Source organism: Sceloporus undulatus, chromosome 6 (assembly GCF_019175285.1).
Source record: "Sceloporus undulatus isolate JIND9_A2432 ecotype Alabama chromosome 6, SceUnd_v1.1, whole genome shotgun sequence".
NCBI classification, from domain to species: Eukaryota; Metazoa; Chordata; class Lepidosauria; order Squamata; family Phrynosomatidae; genus Sceloporus; species Sceloporus undulatus.
The window spans coordinates 85,592,946-85,615,853 of NC_056527.1; the positions used below are offsets into that span (position 1 = coordinate 85,592,946).

The window sequence follows — 22,908 nt, forward strand, 5'->3', positions numbered from 1 at the left end:
TGGGACAATGAATCCAGGGCCAGAGCCAAAACAAAAGCTATGTTTGACAAGATGAATCCTAATATAGATACCATGTATGAGCAAATCTATTCTGTCACCTTTCTAACAATTCTACAGTTATCACCATCCATTCTGCAGATAGTTCAGAACAGGAAAATAATATTCTGGATTGTCTTACTTTCAGACCACAGGCAGATGCTGCTTTTAAATCCTCCCTACATAGATTCACTGCATGTAGAAAACTAGCACATAAGAGAGTTTTAAAGGAGCTGAGTTTCTGAAGCTAACTAACTACATGCAGAAATGTTTTATCTTTTTAACTTGAATGACCATTTTTTTAAAAAAAATACAAATCTTTGTTTGCTATTTGAAATTATTTAGTCTCAGATTTATCATTTCTTTTCCTACCATGTCCAGGACAACCAGGAAGCCCAGCTGTGCTGTGCAAAAATGATAAAAGGAATTGCTTGGATACATGAATTGTTGGAGTATATGATACAGTGGGCTCTTGGTATCCAGTGGGGTTTAGTTCCAGTGGGGTTTAGTGCGGGAATACTGGGTCCAATCTGGCTTCAAAGCACTTCACAAGCCCAATATTTTGAGGCGAGGACCAGAACATCCTCTACATTGCCACAATTGGTTAAACAATATGCCCATATTCTCTACGACTGTGGGGATCTCCAGCGGAAGATCAATACACCTTAGGAAGCTTGAGGTAAGAAGAAGACATGAGAGAAAAATCCAGGAAACACTTAGACAGAAACATTGCAGCATGCAGGTGTGCATCAGTAGGATTGCAAATATGAGTGACTTGCACTCCTCAAAAAAGGATCTGAGATTGGGAACTCAGAATCCTTGTTTATTTGTATACTTGGTTGAGGAATCTGGATTTTATTGACTGATGTCTGGTGACCAATACATTGGGGATCAAAAGGATATAAGCAGAACTGATGAAACGAAAGAGCTGTACTCCACACTTACTTTTTAATCATAAAGGTTCCTAATCAACCCAGTGAGATTTCTAAAGCTCTTCCAAATGCTGCAGTTTTAAAAGGCTTGTGCTTTTCAATATGGCAGAAATTCAATACATGCAGACTTTCCTGGCACAGATACAGCAATGAAAAAAAATTGTATCTATTGGATCCACTTTTCTCAGAGGTCTTAGAGATACAAAAACCCTGCCAGGAAAACAATAGTGGAGAAAGTGTCTAATTGTTAGTCTCAGCTACAACAGACCAACTGAATCACCAAAGTTTCTAAAAGAGTTAGTTTAATAACTCTCATTGATGCAACACTTCTGCATAAGTTCAGACTAACAAATAGATTTAGCCCCTTATCTCCATATTTTTCTTCCCATAGCTAGTTTTGCCAGAACAAAACATAATTAATATTCCCAATTCCCTGAAAACCTCTAGAGACTGAGCAATGTAAATTGCTCAAAACTGAATTACTTGATTCCTATCACTCAATTTAAATTTCCCAAATAAGACTTCTTTTTTAATTTGAAAAGGAGAACCCAATGTACCCAAATGGAGCACCTGGATCTGATGGAACAGGAGACATGATTCAATTCCATAGTTTCCACTCCAAACTATCTCCCTCTGGAGATGTATCTGAGGAAATATATTGGATTAAAGGGTGTGGGGAAATGAAATTGGTCTCAAAAAAGACACCAGTGGGTTGAGAAATCTATGGTGTTAACTATGATATTGACTCCGTTTTTGGTTTCTTGAGACAGAATCTCAGTTAAATACTCCCCCCCAAAAAAATATCAAAAGCAAAATGGTACCAAAAGAGGAAGAAAATGTGTTGTCTTCCTTAGGTCCAGTCTCTCTAACTCAAGATAGAGGTAGAGAGCAAATAAACCCCTGTGTAGGGAAAGAGACACCAAATTGGTGTACTTTAAAAACAAGAAGAGCCCCAGGCCCTGAGTCCCCTCTTTTTTTTAAAGTTCCTCATGTTGAATTTGATCTTCATCTGATTTCAACTTCAGTTCCTCTGCTGTGATCTTCCCATCTTTGTTCCGGTCTTGATTTTGGAACATGTCATTGATAACCTTTTCTGGGTCAGAGCCTGGCATCATGCGACCTTTGCCTTCTGCAATTTGGGAGCTGATGAATGTTGTGAACTGAGGGGTGAAAAGGAAAGAAAAGAAGGAAGAAGGTAAGTTCTTTCCACACGTTCATCAATACATACTATGTCCCTATTTCTGGTTTGCTCAGTTATTTATGATGCATTGTCTAAGGCTGGTCATTTTGTACTGATCTAGGAGCTAGTATGATGTTGTGGTTTGTGCATTCAGATATGAGTCTGAAGACCAGGGGTTCAATCTGCGCTCAGCCATGGAAAACCACTGAGTGGCCTTAGGCAAGTGACATTGTTTCAGCCTCAGAGGATAGCAATGGCAAACCCCCTCTGAACAAATCTCGCCAAGAAAACCCTGTGATAGGTTCACCTTAAGAGTCACAGTAAATCAAAAATTACTTGAAGGCACACAACAACAAAATGTGCAATGGGCAACAATGGCTATCTTACTTCTAAGTGACATACACAAGTGTAAGTTGTACTATGCATGCAGACTGATTTTTTGGACAATCAGCAAGTATCCAGCTTATAGCAGCACAAATGGAGTTGTGCATGTGGGACCATTTGGCGTGAAATAGCACATTAAAATACACAGGGAGTGTGTGTATGAACTTCATCTCTATGCATTGTGTTTGCAGGTTACAAATATACAATGGATAGTTAGCAATATGTTTTGAGCTTTAATCCACACCATTGTGCCACACTGGTATTCAGTATAGAGGCTGTATTACACAATTTCACCCGCAGATAACTCCCAACAGATATTTAAGATGCACTGAAACTAATATGCTACCTGGGAATAACATTTAACTTAATAGGTGCATATTCTACACTGCCTGTTTAGTTACAAGTGTGCTATAATGCACAATGTGTAACTAAGTAAGGTCTCCTGACCTGACCACTCAAACCTACCTTAACAGCCAACGGCCACACTGAGCAATGGTGGCCTATTTTGCTGGCGATTGGGATGCAGAAGGATAAAATTTCTAACCCACTCCTAACAGCCAGCAAGGCTACAACAATTAAAACAGGATCCCTGTTGCAATCTCTCATTGTAACCTCATTCATTGATGGAAGGGGGTTGGAAACATTATGCTGTGTCCTAGTTGCCAGCAGAACACCCTCCATTATTCGGTGCATCTCCTATGTAGGTTTAGAGGGACATTCACAATAGAGGTGGTAAGGCAACAATCATGGATACACAGCATTAGTGAATACAGAGCAGTTATGGATCCATAATTCTAGGTTACAAATCTGCAACTGCAATACAGGATGCTAGCTTACAGTTTTTATTTTCATTCTTTTTAATTATGGCTACACAAAGTGCAAATTGTAAGGAAGAAAAGGAGGATGCAGGAAGAGAAACAAAAAGAAAGAAGTATAGAGTATGAAGCAAGCAGATATGCCCAGCAGCGTCCTCGGAGGACTACAGACTGTGGAACTGCCTCCCCTGCCCAGTAACACCAGGGCTAGCTGTGCGGCGGAGGAAGAGCATTAATTATTTTAACAAAAAATGCATTAGAAAGGATCTTGATTTATTCATATCTTAATGTAAATAATGACCAAAATATTCAGTATTTCCTATTTGTTGCTTCATTCAGCAATCTATGGATCTATTGCTCTACAACTGAACACTGCTTTTTTGCTTCACAGTTGAAGAAGAGAACACCCAATTTTCAGCCCCCCAACTGATGGTTATTCTCAACAAAAGCAGCAAACGGGAGGTAAAAGTTCGGTTTATGGCCTAAATCCGGCATTGGCTTGGCAGAAACTCTTGATTCTTCCCTTCCCTCTGCAGCTCTGTTTTACCTCATAGCCCAGATTTCCAAAGCCAATGCAGAAGTAGAGAAAGTTGTGACTTCTTCTGTTTCTGCTGGATTCTATTGTTATTCTAGCAGTATTCCAATACTGGGAACTGCCCATAGATTTTTATGAAATGCAACTGACTATAATGGTGCTCTCAATTAACTTGGGTTCAAGAATTAAAATACAAACAATAAAAGTCTAAGAGTTATCTGAAGATGCCAGTCACAGATGCTGGCGAAACATCAGGGAGAAACTCCTCTAGAACATGGCCACATAGCCTGAAAAACCCGCAAAAGTCTATGGAGGCCGGCCATGAAAGCCTTGGACTTCACATTTTATTGCCCTTTGTCCCTGATCCCCACATGGTCTTTGCCTGCATTGAGATCGCTCCAGAACAATTGAAATTACAACAGAAACAACATCTGATACAAAATGTAGGTTTGTGACTCTACCATCAACATCTTTCTTCTCCTGAATGATTTTTATCATCCTTTGCCTGATGAAGAAGTCAGTGGGTCTTTGAATGCTTGCATGAAGTATTTAGTAAATTTGGGTTGGCCAATAAAGTTTTCATTCTTTTGTGGATTTTGGATTCTGTTGTATTTTGCTGAATGACCAACATGGCTACTCCTGAATATATTATATGGAACTAAGTATTCTTAATCCAGTGCAAGCAGATTTAGCAATGCACCCAGTTCCCCACTTCTCATAGTCAAATTCTCCTCTATCCCTAGGCACATTCACACACATTCTAAAACAGAATAGTCATACCTCTTCAGATGGGACTTCGCCATCCTTGTTGATATCCATGGCTTCAAATAGATTTTCTGGTGGCTCACTGTGCCAGACAAACAGATAACCTTCTGGAACCCCTGGTTCCATATGTAGAAGCTCAATCTCAAATTGGAGAACTGCACTGCCAGGTACACCACGGGCTAAAAAATGAAGATGAATGTATCAGCACTGTTGGATGATCTAACTATGAGGCATCTAGAGATACTTACAGATACAGGAATGGTACAGTTAAATTGTACTGTCATCATTTTTAAGTATTTGGGCTTTATAAATATAGGCTTCTCGTTATTCTTAACAAAGGTGAAGTACAGATGTTTGTTGTTAACTGCTGTCAAGTATCATTCTGACCTCAGAACAAGTGCCCCTTGGTGGTGGGGGATATGCCAGAAAGCTCATCAGGATGCCCCTGCAAACAATTGCTGCAATACAGGAACGGAGAGCTCCAGATCTTGCCAAAAGATCCAAACTAACAGGTAAGTTTTTAAAAAAACATTTAAAAGGTGTTATACCCCTGTTCTGGTGTGGAACATACCAGATATCATCTGGACCACTTGCCCCAGAACTGGTGTTAGAGATATGTGTCATCTTAACAGAACGGCGCACAAAGGAAGGATGGGCCTTCTGGCCCATGCAAACAGGGACCTGTTCTTGTTCTGGTTTCTTAACAGCAGTCTCCATTCTGCTCAACGACTGAGCCAAGCTAAGGAAAATCGTTAACTGTTTTCATATTTTCAACATCTACTTTAAAGTTATGTAAATAATATGTGATCATTATTTTTGTTTTCTTAATATCAGGTACGAACCTGTTTTTGCAACTTTTGCCTTGCCTTTCTTTAGTAATCGTTCGAGTATTTGTTATTCTCTGTTAGTAGTCATGCAGATGGTTTGTTTATGTTTCTTACTTCAATTTTTATATCTCCTTCTGTAACTAATCCTGCTTTACATATATGTTCTGGCTCTATAATATACATAAAATACATTGGAAATCATTCCATTTCTCCATATTTTACCATAATTGTAGCTTCTTGTCTTGAGTACAAGTCACACATCAGGACTTTCAAATATTGTGGCACACTCATTTCTTTAATGCTTTAATTCTGCTTTAATTCTTTAATGCAGAAATTGTAATGGACTGTGCACCCATTATCTGTTTCCCCCCCCATAAGTCCTATGTGATCAGGACTTTTGTTGTCTGAAGCAGTCAAAATAGCTTACCGCCACTTTCACCATGACCCAAATGTGGAGGAACAATGACGGTCCGTTTCTCTCCTAAGCACATGTTGAGCAAGCCATTGTTCAATCCTTCGATTATCTTATTGGTGCCCAAAGTGGCTTCCTGAGGATGTTCATAGTCATGGCTGTCAACAGGGAACAGAGATCATTAAGTTTGCTTGAGAAGGCTCTCCCCTAAGAATTCTCTTCTTAAAAACCCTAGGTAGACAACCTATATAAATTTATATGAATTAGAATATATTTCTTTATTTTGTGTACAGTGGACCTTTCCCATCTGTTGGAGTTCAGTTCCGGGACTTAACTGCAGATGGAAAACAACGAGGACACTCAAGACCCATATTAATCAATTGGGGCTGAAATGCATGCACTGCCACTGAATAAAATGGGGTGTGGTGATCCATGGGCAGTTGAATTCACAAGTCGGTAGCCTGCCAGTACAGCAGACCAACTGTACTTTATTTTGCTTTGCTAACCATGGGTAGGAGGAAAAAAGAACTACATGAAACATTAGCATAGACACTACTGACATGACCCTATCCCACAGATTCCTGGGATCTGTAGTTTAGTGAGGCTCCAGAGCGCTCCAAAAGACCAGACTGAATACCTCACCAAACTACAAATCCCAGGATTCCACATGATGGATCCATGGCAGTTAAAAGTGGTGTCAAACTGCTTTATGTCTGCAGTGTGGAAGAACTGATAGTTTTAGGAAGTCAGTCTTTCTGCATCTGCAGAAATTTTATTTAAAAATCTATGCAAAAGATGAGCTCTTGAATTTTTCAAGAGGTTCTTGAAAAAATTAAATTCAGTGCCATCATTTTAGGCTTTACCTCTGACACTGAAAAGTAAAATTAAGCATAGGCCTGTGTGTTTGACATACACAGTAAATCTTTTAACTGTGCTTATGTGCTATAAAACTGCTTATTTTATGGATTATGTTTCAACATTTCCATTATAGTCACTCTGTCCTAAAGAAGTCAGTGTAGACATTTAAATAAACTGAACTCCCAGCATACAACTTACGAGGAGAAGAGCTTGGTTCCATCCAGTAAGGAGCAGTTGTAATGGTAGCGAACAAAGTCTCTATCTTGGGTGGTGACATTACAGTCTGTAGGCCGGTAGACTGTCTGTATCTCCACAGAGTCTGTGGGATTGTGGAAGTCAATGACATGGACATCGAAGATCAAGACAGCTGAGCCAGGGATTTTGTTCCCTTGAAGACAAGAAGATTACTTATGAAGATCAGAGATGAATGGATACATGGACAGAGTTATATGGGCATATGTATATATATCTGTATCTATGCATCAAAGTCATCTTACAGTTACGGTTGTTTCAAGACATTTTGTTTTCCCTACACTATTTGAGAAGAAGTGCTCCTGAACCTCATCCAGTATGCTAAGGCACCACACTTCATAGATACTTTCTGTTTCCTTTTTTTCATTGTCTAGTTTTGAGAGATTCTACCTGCTGGAATTGTTTTACATACTGATTCATCTGCAGAGGAACATTTTCATGTCTGTCCCAGGAAGAATCTTGCAAAGGACCCTTGAATACCCATTTAGTTCATGTAGGGCATTGTTATTGAACTGAGCCCTAGCTGAACTGAGCATGTTGGACTTCAACTTCCAGCAGTCCAAGCCAGCACAGGTAATGATGGAAGATTATAGAAATTGCTTTCCTTAAAAAATCTTGAGGGCCATGGGTGCCTATCTCAGATCTAAAAACATATTTACAACTCCTCTAGAACTGTATGCTGGAAGGCATGGGCAACATCACATGGTTCACGTTGTTTCCATCTCTCCAAATGTTATTTGGAATGGCATGAGAATCAAGCACAGAGAACCGGTAACTATGACACACAGTTAATGGTCTCAAACAGATGGACCAAAAGGTCTGTCATCAGATTGTGCTGGCGGTGTGGTGTCCAGATGATGCACACCCCAAACACAGCTGGAATCCACCCCAGTCGTGGCTCTTTCAGGAAGAGCCAGCCCAAAAACAGCCAGCAAAGGAACAGAAAAATCTTCTCCTTTTCAGCAGGCCAGTTAGGGACCATCGTGGTGGTCCAGATTGGGGCTGGGCGAATCCACCTGCCGCAGCCCTGATGTGAATGGAAGTGGCACGTTCTCAGTGCAGACCTTCGCTGCCATCTTTTTCACCCCAGTGTCTTTTATTCTTGCAAGTGAATCTGTAGCTGTAAGAACAACACCCTCCGTTTGCCACTGGCTCAGATTCTCTAATGTTACAGAGAACCTCACAAATGTTTGGGCCACACAGCTAGCTGGTCCTGGGACAACTGGGGTTCTACATTGAGAGGTTCATGGGCAACTTTGAGATAAATTCCATAGTCTAATTTGTACTTGTATAGTAAGAGTTATAACTTGATGATGCTAATAAACTAAGCACCCATAGACCTGTTAACTGTTTGCATATAACTTAGGAAAGAGGATCCCAACAGCACCTGTATATTAAAAATGAAACAGTAATGATTATGTTTGTTTTATTGAGCCACTGAAACTGAGCAGAGGTTTCAAAATGGAACTCATTTGGGGATAGTATAGGACAAGTTTGGGGACAGATTCCTGCACATTTGCAGCAATGAAAAATGTACCATATCTGTTTGTTCTGTCCTACCTGCTCCACTTTCACCATAGGCCAAATGGGGAGGGATGATGATTCTTCTCTTTTCACCAATGCAGATCCCTTGTAGTCCTTGATCCATTCCTGGGATAACATAGCCTTTTCCAATGTAAGTATCATATGTGTGATTTCGTGAGTAACTGGAATAGGAGAAAAAAAGAAACAATGGGGAGGAAGTAATGGCCACTGTCAGCAGAGAATGTGAACTTTCTGTTTTCAGCCAACTCTCTGTTCTGATTTTCCAAACCATAAGCAAACCATAGAGTGAAGCTTCTGCTCTGTTTAGCAGCTCCCACTGCAAGTGGGTACCATAAGCAGCAGCAGACAGAACTCTCATCAGTTTCTCATTTCTGCTCTTCTCTTATAGTTATTTATTTACTCACTTACTTATTTTACACACTGCCTTTCTCTCAAATTGGACCCAATGCAACTCATAAAACAACAATAATGACAACACAGTACAATTTTAAAACATAATTAAAACACCGCATCAATACGATAAATTAAACATGAAAAATTGCTAAAATATATTAAACCATTAAAAACAAACACCCAATAAGAAACCTCCCTGGGTGCAATTATATATTAAAACCCTGCTTTAAGAGATAAGTGTTTGCCTGTTGATAAAAGGCCAGTGGGGAGGGGGGTCAGCCTAGCTTCCCATGGAAGGATGTTTCAGAGGGTGGGAGCAGCCACCGAGAAGGCTCTCTCGTGTCTTCACCAAACAAGCCTATGATGGTGGCGGGACCAAGAGAAAGCCTTTCCCTGAAAATCTTAAGAGTTCTGGCAGGTTCATATCACCAGAAAGGATATGGAAAGATATGGTCCATGATTTGATTCCTGGCCCTGTCTGAGTTTCTCTCCCTCATACCTGGAATCAAAGAGAGTCCCATCCATCAAGGTGCCATTATAATGATAGCGTACAAAATCTCCGGTCACAGATTTACGTTTGCATGAAGTTGGCACTTCCAGGTGCTCCAAGAAGATGCCATCTTTTGGATTGTGCAGATCCACCAGAAGTACATCAAAAACCAGGGAGGCTTGAGGAGGGATGACAGTACCTAAGGGAATAAAAGATGAACCAGTCCAGCTCATGCTGCAGCACAGCCAGATTGATACAGATGATGGATGAACTATGTTTTACACTGGTTGATTGCCACAAAGAGGTGATAGGAGGGTGATATTTAATCTACTTTCAAAGTATTGTCCCTTTGAGATCATTGTTCAGTAGCCTGGAATAACGTAACAAAATACTGTATATACTCATGTTTACGTCTAGAAATTTTAGTCAAAAAACCTGAGTTGACTTATCCACGGGTCAATGTAAGTACTGTACTTTAACTCTTATTAAAGGTGGAACCATGTCCTGGTGAAAAGCAAGAAAATAATCTGTCCTGGAAGCAATGACCCCCTGTTCTCTCATCCATCCAGCCTTAAGGGTGAGCGCAAACAGTTGTGCCTACTGGAATTTTGTAAGTTGTATGGCATTGTTTCCCTTGCTTCATTCTTTAGATCCTTTGTCACATGCCCCTATGTTTTACCCTCGACTTATACACAGGTCATACCAAAATCCATAATTCTGGCCGCAAAACCTACCCTTGACTGATACATAGTACTATGGCCACAATCATATTAGGGGGTTATGAAGGCATAACCAGTGTAGTTGAAGTGTTATGCCATGGTCCTGATCTCCAAATCCCTGTTTAGTGAGCAGCATCCACTGAGATTGATGGGGGTCTGTTCCCATCAATCAGGAAGCAGCTAACTGATGTTCCCACCCCCTCCCATTAATAGTCTTCAGGAGAACAGGCGCAGGACCCCACTGCAATTCACCCTCAAGCCAGGGATCACCCACATGAGGGGGTGAGGTGAGACAACTGATTCCTGATCAACAGGGGAACAGACCCCCTTCAGTTGCAATGGCTGCTGCCCACTAAGTGGGGATTGGAGGAATTCACAGTATTTATATATCCCCTAAATAGGACTACGTAGAGATCTTGAATACAAAAACAGTCACAAGGATATAACACTAGATATCACATTCCTGCCAGAAATTCTGGACTTTATTTTGCCATGTGTGATAACATGCTATCGTTCAATTTGAATTTGTCTCATTTCAGCCAAAAGATGTTGCTTTTTAAAATTATAATTACCTATGTACATATACAGATAATGACTCCTGCACCAGAAGACATATTATAAAGTCAATCCTCCCCCCACCAAACCCTCACTTTTTTGCTGCTGCAGCCCCCCTCCCACAACTAGCAGATGCGGAGAGGTGGGGGGAAGTGGCAAAGAAGGTCCAGCTATGTTCCTATAGCTGGATGCACATCAACAGGCATCCTCTGGAATCTGGATTCCTGGAGGATGATGTCACTGCTGTGTGTTCAACTACAGGAACACAGATGGACATTTCCCTACAATTCCCCTTCTCTCCAATAAATAGATATGCTGGAAGGAGGAAGCAGCAGGTAAAAGGTTGTGTCACTGGTAGAGGGTTCTGACGTCCACAACAACCAAGAAAGAGCCATGCAGATGCAAGATGGACTTACATCTGTGTTATTCAATAAGAAGATGCCATTCTTTATTTTCTTGTAAAATAAATTAAGCATCACCATTACTGTCAATAACAGCATCATCATAAGAATAAGTGTGTACTGTATAATTTCTCTCCTGGCACCTCCAAGCCTTCAAGAAATTGTATGTCTAGAGGCCCACATAGAGCCAGCATGGTGTGATTTGCACACTTGACTAAAACTCTGGAGACCAGGTTCGAATCTCAAGTCGGTCATGTTAACCCACTAAGTGACTCTGGGCAACTAACACTCTCTAAATCTCAGAGGACAGCAATGGAAAACCCTCTCTGAAGAAACTTGCCAAGAAAATCCCATGATACCCCCACCTTAAGGTTGCATAAGTCAGAAATAACTTACAACTAGAGGGCCACATGCATACGCCCAAATGTGCTGGGCCTCCCAGAAAAATATCTTCATGGAGGTCAGGGATAAGGCTAGCACAAATAGTCCCAATTTCATACAGCTATGTATTAATTTATAAATAAAATAGATACTGTGTCATACTCTCCCCTATGTGCAATAATGTATTCCTTGAATAAAAATTAGCAGATATAATATTGGGTTTTTTGACATCAATATCAGGACAGAGGGCTTTGAGGGTGTTTATGGTGCTCATGGATCTGAGCAACTTACCATAGCCTTTCTCTCCATAGGCCAGGAATGGAGGGATAACTATTCTCCGCTTCTCTCCAGCACACATGCCTAGGAGGCCTTCGTCCATGCCCTTGATCAGCCAGCCGGAACCTACATACGTGTCATAAGTACTGTCTTTTCCATAGCTGAAATACCAAAGAAGTTGGAGAAAGAGATACAAGGAAAGACAATTAAATGAAGAATGAAACTTTGGTACCGCAGCACTAGCCCAATATAGCCAGCTCATAAATTGCTATTTATTTGGTTGCCTCCGGTAATTAATGTACAACCCATATGGTGTAAGTTATTGACTAGTTATATGAATATGTAATTCTGTTTTTACACCAGATATGAACGAATTATTCTCATACTGCTTTCAAAGCACACTGGGACACAAAATGTTACAACATTTTGATTCGCTACAGTTTTATGCCAGAATATTAACACAGCTGGGGCTTTATTGGTTCTTTCGCACAGGCTATTATACAGCTGTTTGGCTCTTATTTGACATACTTTGGCAGGTTATCTCTAAATTGTCATTTCCAGTCTTGGAAATAATTAACTCGTGAAGTAGAAGAAAATGCCCCCCTGCCACTCCTCACCTGTACATCTGTTGCTAATACAAACTAGAGCCAAAAAGAGAGAGAGAGAGAGAGAGAGAGAGAGAGAGGCTATACTAAAGTCAGTAAATAACAGTCACACCACTGAACTGGTGGAAAATTGGGGAGCAGCATAGAAGCATCCAGCTATGTTCCTACAGCTAAACACACAGCATCAACATCATCCTTTAGGACAGTGATTGCCAACCTTCCTCATGCCGTGACCCTGTAATACAGTTCCTTATGTTGTGGTGACCCAAACCCATGAAATTATTTTCATTGCTAGTTCATAAATGTAATTAAATATGTGTTTTCCAATGGTCTTAGGCAACCCCCATGAAAGGGTCATTCGACCCCCAAAGGGGTCCCAACCCACAGGTTGGGAACCACTGCTTTAGGACTTCTAACAAACTACAGGGAAGTCCCAGATGATTCCTGATCACTATCGCTGATGTTTCTCAGCTACCCCTCTCCCCCATTCTTCACCAGGCAATCAATGACGATCTTGGGATAGGGACTGCAGCACCTAAAAAGTGAGTTTGAGGTGGAGTGAAAGGGAGGCATTTCATAGTTCTGCTCATGTGTAACTTTATGACACATCTTCCAATCCAGCCTCTTAGTTTCAGCACTGGCATAGGGGTAGCGTGATGTAATGGTTTGAGCGTTTGACTATGACTCTGCAGCCCAGGGTTCGAATCCTGGCTTATCGATGGAAACCCACTGGGTGACCTTGGTCCAATCACACTCTCTTAGCCTCAGAGGACATCAATGACAAACCCTTTCTGAAGAAACTTGCCAAGAAAATCCCATTATAAATTCCTCTTAGGGTCACCATAAGGCTGAAATGACTTGAAGGTACACAACAACAACAAAGAGGGCAACATCTTTAATGAAGACACCAGGATAGCTTTAGGGCAGGAATAGTAAAGTGCAGCCACTCAAGGCTGTCTTGTGACCTTTGTCCTCTATGGATCAACCTTCCCTGGCCAAAATAAGAAAAGGCGAATCGCTTTTCCTGGAACACACCAGAAGTATGAATTCACCTTTTGTAGACATTACATGGTCACCCTGCTCTGTTTAACATACAAACAAAACAAAACTCATTTATCAAAACCACAAGTGGACTTTCTAACCCTATTTTAGGGGTTGCAGCAATGTTTTCTAACTCCTGGTTAACACTCCCTTCTCCCATGTCTACTGACTGAGATAAGTGCTTCATTTTCCCTAATGATAAGGCTGATCCTGAGTGCATCAAGGAGTGTTCTACACTAGCCTGCTTCATGCCATGATGATTTTCTACTTGTACAAAGAGTTTTTATGTAGGGAAGCACTGAAGAGTAGCATTCTCCCCTCCCCAATGAATGAAATGATAGAATTAGTTCTACCCCTCATTCTGCCAAGCATGTTGCCTCTGTTGTGCTACAGCACAAATGGTGAGGATCCCATGATGACAAAGAAATGGGAAAGAAAATATGGAATAGTAGGTTTCTGCAATGGAGAAAGATAACCATATTTTATTATTTACGGTACTATACTTTAACTCTTAGATAAAAAAGGAATCATCCCCTGGTAAAAAGCAAGAGTGTAATCTATCCTGGGAGCACTGAATCCCCTCTATTCTCTCATCCATCCAGCCTTTAAAGTGTGCACAAACAGTTATGCCTGCTGGAATTTTCTAAGTTGTTTGGCATCATTTTCTTTTGCTTCATTCTTTAGCTCCTTTGTTACATGCCCCTTGGTTTACTCTCAACTTATCCACGGGTCATATCAAAATCAATAATTTTTCCTCCAAAACCTGCCCTTGGCTTATACATAAGGTCAACATATAGTTGAGTATATATAGTATTTAGCTTGATGTTCCTTCTCTGCCCTTTCACACTATACTGTTATAGGACTATGACTCCAAATTAGCTATGATTCCATTCTACATGGAATCCTAGGATTTGCAATTTAGGGAGGGGTACTTAGAATTCTCTACCAGAGAGGTCCACTGCCTCACCAAATTACAGGTCCTAGAATTCCACAGGATGTAGCCATGGCAGTTAAAGTGGGATCATGCTGTTATAACTATGTAGTGCGAAAGAGCCCTCTGCCCCAGCTTCTGAGTCAAACTCCAGCCTCCCCACCCTACTCTTTTAGCACTTCCTACCTGGAGTCAAAAGGGGAGCCATCCAGAAGTGTACCATTGTAGTGGTAACGCACAAAATCTGAATTCTCCACTGTGCGGTTACAGCGTTCTGGTTTGTACAAAGTGGTGATCTGCAGCTTGTCTTCCTTGTTCCAAATATCAAGCATGATGACATCAAAATAGAGGGTGGTGTCTGGGGGAATTAGACCAGCTATGGGATTGAAAATAAGACAAATTATCATGGAGACACAGAGGGCAATTCAGGGATTCTGGAAAGCGCAGATACTATAAAACATGGCTCCTTTCCATTGGCATTGCATCTTTCATGTTATGTTATTGTTGTTATAGTAGTAGTTAATTGCCATCACTCTCCTCATCACCGCAACATCTATCTACATCCACGGTGGATGACATTTGGCTTTGGGGCTGCATGAGGCTGATAAGTCTGTTTTTTGCAGTTCTTGATTCCTCTAGATTCTCTAGCCCTTTTTCTGGCCAAAAATAAAAGGTGGAATGGTTATTTCTGGAGATCTCTAAGAGAAACACTTCATCTTGCAAGGTCCCCCCACTGCATTGTTTGTGAATGAGAAAAACACTTATTTTTCAAACACAAAAGTGGCTTTCTTACCAATTCTGTTTGGAATTTGGGGGGGACCCTTCCTGACTAACTGTGCGGCCCCTAAAAAGTCAAGGGGGCAGAAGTTGTTTCTCCTAGACCCAAAGTTGCCCATCTTGATTACAACGTTGTGCTTGTCATGGGAAGTGCACAATAAGAAGAAGTGATAAAAATGGATAAAACACTATGGATAGTAAAATCATGTAAAGCAATATTATTGGAACTGGAAATTCTGAAAGGTAGGAATTTAGAGAAACATTCAGATTTGTGTGTGTGTTGTGTGCGGGTACACATGTATTTGGGGTTGAGAAATAGCTCCCCAATTAAAAAAATGTCAATACTGCTTCTTTTCTTGATTTCAAGTCCATGTCAGAAACTTGCCACTCACCAACACCAATGCTGCCATAACCAAGATGAGGTGGTACAATGAGATGCCGTCTCTCGTTCACACACATGCCCTGCAGGCCTCTGTCCATGCCTGTGATGAGCCGCCCAACACCTGCCACACCTGCCACAGTGGCACCCCGATCATAACTGTAGAGGTGAGAGGGAACCATTATTAGAAGGGGAGAGCAGAATTAGTCAGACTAAAAAATAAAGAAAAATTAAGAAAGCTAATTTGACCAGTAACATATAATAAGATGTTGTGATAATCAACACATTCAACGGTTTAAAAAAAAAAAGCTCAGAAGATAGGCGCAGAAGATAGTACTCTCAATGGATCAGAATGTGGAAAATGTTTAAAAAACTTATTAATCCAGTCTGCCTTTATAACTTTTGGTGTGCTATGTTTAAAGTTTTATCTGCTCCTTCCATATCAAATGTTACTTCCTGTTTGTTATTTTAATTCATTGTCTATTGAATGTTGGTTGACTTAGCTGCAATCTGCTTTGTGAGTGGCTTAGCTAAAAGGTAGCCTATGACTCCATTAAACAACAATAATTTCATACATCCATGATGTTTTTACACCACAGTGGCAGGATCATGGCTGGAATCAGCATAATGCTAAAAGGAGAAAGAAGTTATTCTCATTGCACTCTCTACGTATAAACACATGTCCAAAACTCTAAAATTAAGATTATCAATTGGAGGGTCAAATCTGATCCATGTCACCTCTGTGTGTGTGTACGTGTGTGTGTGTGCATGCTTTCAAGTTGCCTGTCGACTTATGACAATTCCATGAATTTCATAGGGCTTTTTTAGGCAAGGAATACTTAGAGGTGGTTTTGTCCACTCCTACCTCTGAAATACAGCCTACAGCACCTAGTATTTCTTGGCAGTCTCCCATCCAAGTACTAACTAGGGCTGACCCTGCTTAGCTTCTAAGATCAGACTGGATCTGGTGCCTTTTGTGTAGGCCTTCCATGTTACCTCATACCCTATTTGTCAATTTAGAAGCAGCAAAGGAACATGGGGTAGTGATGGCTATGAAAATGGGTCTGCAAATACTGTATTTACTCGACTATAAGTCAACCTCGTGTATAAGTCAAGGACAGGTTTGGGGGCCAAAATTATGGATTTTGATATGACTCGTGGATAAGTTGAGGGTAAAATTTAGGGGCATGTAACAAAGGACTTATGAAGCAAAGGAAAACAATGCCAAAGAACTTACAAAATTCCAGCAGGAATAACTATTTGTGCTCACACTAAATGCTAGATAGATGAGAGAGTATAAGGGACAGCTTCTAAAACAGATTACACTCTTCCCTTTCACCAGGGGATGGTTCCTTTTTTTACATATATAAGAGTTAAAGTATAGTACTTATACTGACCCATGGATAAATCGATTCGGATTTCTTGGGTCAATTTTTTGACTAAAATTTCTAGACTTATACATGAGTATACACAGTAGTCCATTTCACAGGAAGGTTGACTTACTATTTCTTCCTGAAAATAAAACTAGCTGACAATCTTCTCTGTTAAACTAGTTGACAACCAGGACTGAAAAATCAGAACTGTAACAACTGGGAGAGCAAGTAAACTTTGCTGCCTCCGAGATGCATTTGGCTATTCAGAAGAGAATCTTCAGACAGGATCGATAGTTAATTCCAGTTGCACTGCAAAAACAGAACCCAACTGTTTTAATAAAAATTGGATTCTGAAGCAGGGATGTGGCTGTATTGTTTATTAAGCAGGCAATTCTGTAAACCTTTGCTTCAGGGAAAAAAAATTGCATTCCACTAGCATGGAAAGGAGCAAGTGAAACATGATCTCCAACTTCCTTTGCGTTCTGAGTGTAGCTGGAGGAAAGGAAGGACCAGCCTGCATAGCTTTCCCGAATCTGACTGTGCTTTTAATAGGGACTGAATTTTCCATCCTATCTTGAAAACTAAACGTTAGCACAAACCATGATATGCATTTTGCAGGATTGACGCTCCCTACAATGTGTATTCTGAGTGGGAGTGGAAATCATCATTTTTAACTTCCCAAATCCTGCTTTTAAAACCATCATGTTCTTCATTCCTTCTTTTCCCCCCAGTACAAGCAGCTGCAGCCTCGTGGAGATGACACGTCTACAGCCAAAACTACAGCTCCTGTCATGGACGCCATCTCCTTTCATGGCTTATTTTAACTGGCTGGCATTTTTCTTTTACATTGGCTGACACAGCTATCCCATATGAAAGCAGAAGCAATGGAGGCTGACACTTGAGGCAAATTTCAGAACGCCCCGATAATTCTGTCAATGTTTAGGGTAAGATGTGCAAGACCTTCAGATTAAATTGCACAATATTTCATGGAGGTTGAACCAAGAGAGCACCCAAGTGCAGAACCACCATGTATCTCTCTAGTTTTTACCAACTTTACAGCACTACATTTTGACACAAGGTACTTCTATGAAATTGGGCGCATGCATGATGAATTTAATAAGATGTTGCATTTGATAAGGTCTTCCAAATTTTCTCATTCCAGGATCTGCCCACAATGTACCCAAACATAGCTGTAAATTGTTGTTGTTGTTGTGTGCCTTCAAGTTGTTTCTGACTTACTGTGCCCTAAGCAAACCTATTGTGTGCCGGTTTTGTTTGCAAAATTTGTTCAGAGGGGTTTTGGTCTTTGCCTTCATCTGAGGCTACCACCTCAAATACTGGAGGGGAGCTATAACCATTCTGGCTACTAGCCACTGATGGTTGCATCCTTCACAAATTCAGCCAATCCCCCTTGAAAACCCTGCAAGCTAGCAGCTGCTGTCATTACACCTTGTGGCAGCGAGTTCCACAATATCACTTTCCACCATGTGAACATCTTGTCACCCAAGAGGAAGATCTTTCCAACAATGCAAGTTGGTCACAGAAAGATATAGAGCTGTAAATTACTTGCCACTAAAGGGAAATATGAATTCAGAGTTGTTGAAATGAAACAATGTTCATTGAAGTGTAATTGATTTACTGGGTTTCATTCCCCCCCCCTTTTGCATCAGCCAGTCACCCCAAATGTACAACGTTAAGCATCCATCTATCCACTCCATTCCTAGTGTTTCTGCTTTAAAAACCTGCCCACCTTCCTTCCTGGGCAGGCTGCCTGTTGTTTGGATCTGGGTCTTTGCAAAGTCAACCCTCCATCCTTCCAGCTCTCCCATTCCATGGGAGGCCGGCCTTGGCAACTCCATTGCCCCATGCAACCGCATCCGAGAACAGTCGGCAGGGCTCATTGCTTTTTGCCAGGCCTCAAAGAGGCCAGATCATGAAAAGAGACAGACATACTACAGGACCATATAAACCAAGGAGAATCCTCCCATTTCAAAACATATAAAATGTATATGTGTGTGTGTGTGTGTGTGTGTGTGTATCACACACAGAGGGTGGCTCAAAAAGAATGGTGCAAAACCGACTAGGAACAGCTTTAGTTTTGCACCATCTTTTTTGAATCATCTTGTATGCATGTTTGTGTGTGTGTGTGTGTGTCGTGTGCCTTCAAGTTGTTTCTGACTTATGGTGACCCTGTCATTCAGACTCACTCACACACATACACACACATAGGTGATATGTATGTAGGTGTGTGTGAGTGAGAGACAGAGAGAAACTGATGGATAAGGGGTGTGTGTGTGTGTGTGTGACAGAGAGAGAGAGAGAGGTTTCTCATATATATATATATATATATATATACACCTCTCACACACCACATGTGTGATATATATACATATAAAACCTCTCTCACAGACTACATATGTGTGTGTGTGTGTGTGAGAGAGAGAGAGAGACTAATAGATAGGAATATATGTGTGTGTGTGAGAGAGAGTGTGATAGGTTTATATAGATAGACAAACATATAAGTATTAAGTGGTATATAATTGAAGCTGTTTGTTTGTTTTGTGTGACATGTATACATATATATATATACACACAAAACCTCTCACACACACTACGTATATGTGTGTGTGTAAGAGAGAATGAGTGATAGATTTTATATTATACACACACACACACATATATATTTAAAACCTCACACATGTGTGTGAGAGCGTGCAATAGCTTTATATAAATACAGATATATAAAATATACATAAAACATCTCACACACACCATGACTCTGTGTGTGTGTGTGTGTGTGTGTGAGAGAGAGAGAGAGAGAGAGAGAGGTGTGTGTGTCAATCAAACTGCTTTCCTGCAGTTACTCCTAGGAAAGCTATTTCCACCATCCCAGAAGCAGGGAGGAAGAAAGGAAAGGAGGAGAGAGGCCATTCAAACTTGGTGAATTGCTCTCTGCCTCAAACTTTCTGGGAAGGGGTTCCCCCCCCAAATACCCCCCCCCTTTCAGAGCCTAAACAGTTTGGGCTCCACTTCAACCTGGGTCTGTTCTGGAGAGTGGGCCCCTTGAACCCTGAGCAAAGAGGGCCAGCTTGCAAAGGCACCCATCTATCCATCCCTGCCAGCATCCCATCCCTAGAAGAGGAGGAGGAAGAGTACCTGGAGTCAAATTTGGTGCCGTCTTGGAAAGTCCCATTGTAATGGTAGCGAACGAAGTCCCCCATCTGGACCTCTCTCAAGCAGACTTTGGGGATGTAGTACCTGTCGATGACGACGTCCTCCAAAGGGCCAGGGTCCCCCAAACCCTGGACCCCCCAAAGGCCCAAGAAGCAGAGGAGGAGGAGGCTGAATAGGGAGCCCATAATGTGGAGCTGCTTCAAGGGCTGGGTCTGGAGAGAGAAAAGGAGCTTCAATGGGAGGCAATATGGGGCGGAGGCTGAGGAGGCAGGCAGGGTTATATCCCAAACCACCCCTCACAAATTTTTGTAGACGTGTAAAAAAGGAGGCCTGTTGGGCTTGGGTACCACACAGACCCACACAAAGAGCCCCAGGGCCTTCACTTTGCTCTCTCCTCCTTATAGGAGGAAGGCTTGCTTTGCAACTCAGGAGGAGGATTCCCCACAAAAACCTTCCCCCCCTTTTTGTATTTTAAACCTTTAAGATACTCAACCATATCAAAATTCAGACAAAGGCCCTATATGGCAAAAAGACACACACACCACACAACACCACATATCCCAACTAATAGGGACTTTGTAAAAAGACAGTGAAACACTACCTATCCCAACTTAAGTGGGACTTTTAAAAAAGTTAAACAAACACTACATATCCCAACTAATAGAGACTTTTGAAAAAAGACAGTTAAACAAACACTACATTTCCCAACTAATAGGGAGCTTTTAAAAAGACAGTTAAACACTATATATCCCAACAAATAAGAACTTTTTAAAAAGACAGTTAAACAAACACTACATATCCCAACTAATTGGGAGTTTTTAAAAAGACAGTTAAACAAACACTACATATCCCAACTAACAGACATTTTAAAAAGGCAGTTCAACAAACACCGACTTCCTAAAATCCTTTCTTGACTGTTTTTTAAATGTTTATTATTTGGTAGCTTTCCCACCTTTTCCCCTCCTCCTCTGAGCGGAATAAATTCTTCGCTCCGCTTTATCTAGGAATCACAAGAATGCGCAATCTAATATTACCATCTCTTCATACTTTAAACAACTCATATTTTGTGTCAAACTTTAAAATAATAAAGGATCCTTTTTGGTGCGTGTAGGGAGAGGATGGGCTTTGTGTAGAAAGAGTTCAGGAAAAACTATTTGAAAGCGTGTCCAGGCAGACAAAAGTCCTGACAAAAGGAGAGGGTTTGCCTTAATATATATATAAATATATGTAATAAAAATGACTCAATCTTCTCTTCCAGGTCCTAGTGCTTGTTGGGTCTGGCAGAAAGAGCCTACGTGGTCCTTCCAGGCTGCAAGAAAGAGCTCAGCTTCCCAAATGCCTGGTAGAAAATTGCCCTCTAAGCTGTTTTTACACATATTGAATGTGTGGAATTCACCGCCTCAAAACACTCAGCCGGCCCTGGAAAGGAAAAAGAAGACTTGCTAAAAATCAAGCTACCATTGGTGATAGATACAGTACTCTATTTCTCTCTCTCTTTTTTCTTTTTCTCTCTTTCCGCCTCCAGCAGATAGAATCACAGGACCTTATCACACTAGACAAATCCCGCTCAGAAACGGGATTTAAAAGTAGAAAAGATGTTTTTCAGACGGCGTTTCTTCCAAACAGCAATAACGTGAAAATAAAGCAAACGGAAAGTGGACAAAACTGACACTGTTTACTTTCAGGAACTTTCCCAAAATAAAAAGTGTGACATTTTTACCACTTTCCATTCGCTTGATTTTTGCATTATTGCTGTTTGGTGCAAACGCAAAACTTCCCGCATTTGCAGGTTTTTTCTACTTTTAAAAACCTGTTTCTGAGCAAGGTCCATCTAGTGTGATAAGGCTCATAGAGTCATAAAGATGGATGTAGGCTTTGGAAGACTAGGACTGCATCCGCACTGCAGAAATAATCCAGTTTGACACCACTTTAACTGCCAAGGCTCAATGCTATACATAATTCTGAGGACTGTACTGTAGTTCTGTGAGGCATTGAGCCTTCTCTGTCGAAGAGCACTGGTGCCACAACAAATTACAATGAATAGGTTTCCGTAAGCCATGGCAATTAAAAGTGGTGTCAAACTGGGTTATTTCTGCAGTGCAGATGCAGCTTAGAAATGGGAAGGGCAGCCATGAAAAAACTAGATAAGATCCTCAAGTCAAAAGATATAGAAGTGAGAACTAAAGTTAGAATCATACAAGCCATTGTATTCTCTGTTACCATGTATGGATGTGAGACCTGGACAGTTATGAAAGAAGAGAGGAGGAAAATCAATTAACTCAAGATGTGGTGCTGAAGAAGAGTGCTGAGGATCCTGTGGACAGCCAAAAAGACAAACAAATGGGTCCTTTAGCAGATTAAACCAGAAATTAGATGCTGGATTAGAGCAATCCTTATTCTGATCCACTTTAGTATTTAAGGTAACAATGTGTAAGTCTGTTGTTTCTTCAATTTTTAATAGGAGCTGTAAGATCTTTTTTTATATTATGGCCATCTGTCAGGAGTGCTTTGATTGTATCTTCCTGCATGGCAGAAAGGATTGGACAGCCTTTGGGGTCTCTTCCAATTCTAGGATTCATTTTGTAAGTGCAGCTATAAAAGATGAGGAATAAAATAGCATTTTGTTGCTTTCTAATCCATAGAATCGTAGAATCATAGAGTTGGAAGAGACCGCAAGGGCCATCCAGTCCAGCCCCCCGCCATGCAGGAACTCTCCATCAAAGCATCCCCAACAGATGCCCATCCAGCCTCTGTTTAAAGACCTCCAAGGAGGGAGACCCCACCACTCTCCAAGGGAGTATGCTCCACTGTCAAACAGCCATGTAAAAAACATTAACAGCAGATGGGCAAAGCTGAGAAATAAAACAAAACA

At 41.0% G+C, this 22,908-nt stretch overlaps 1 protein-coding gene across 3 annotated transcripts; it reads right to left on the bottom strand.

Moving 5' to 3' along the window:
* Positions 1-871: 871 nt before the first annotated feature.
* On the bottom strand, positions 872-21,427 carry FKBP10 (FKBP prolyl isomerase 10). 3 transcript variants are annotated; one of them, XM_042474752.1, is made up of 11 exons: positions 21,332-21,427; positions 20,019-20,248; positions 15,503-15,648; positions 14,520-14,709; positions 11,772-11,917; positions 9,434-9,623; positions 8,557-8,702; positions 6,943-7,132; positions 5,902-6,044; positions 4,663-4,826; positions 872-2,128 (listed from the first exon to the last, which is right to left on the bottom strand). In XM_042474752.1, the coding sequence occupies exons 1-11, from the start codon at positions 21,410-21,412 to the stop codon at positions 1,946-1,948; spliced, it is 1,809 nt and encodes a 602-aa protein (XP_042330686.1). In that variant the 5' UTR covers positions 21,413-21,427; the 3' UTR covers positions 872-1,945. The 3 variants fall into 3 exon arrangements, with proteins under 3 accessions (XP_042330686.1, XP_042330687.1, XP_042330688.1); XM_042474753.1 differs by lacking the exon at positions 21,332-21,427 and adding an exon at positions 21,071-21,222; XM_042474754.1 differs by lacking the exon at positions 21,332-21,427 and adding an exon at positions 20,989-21,218.
* Positions 21,428-22,908: the final 1,481 nt, after the last annotated feature.

Bases quoted from the DNA above. Each gene is read 5' to 3' on its own strand.
- FKBP10 (XM_042474752.1), bottom strand. From the start codon at position 21,412: ATGTGTAAAAACAGCTTAGAGGGCAATTTTCTACCAGGCATTTGGGAA. The intron at 20,249-21,331 runs GTAGGCTCTTTC...TTCTCTCTCCAG, and splicing joins TTGCAGCCTGGAAGGACCAC to ACCCAGCCCTTGAAGCAGCT. The intron at 6,045-6,942 runs GTAAGTTGTATG...CCCTGTTGACAG, and splicing joins GGAACCAAGCTCTTCTCCTC to CCATGACTATGAACATCCTC.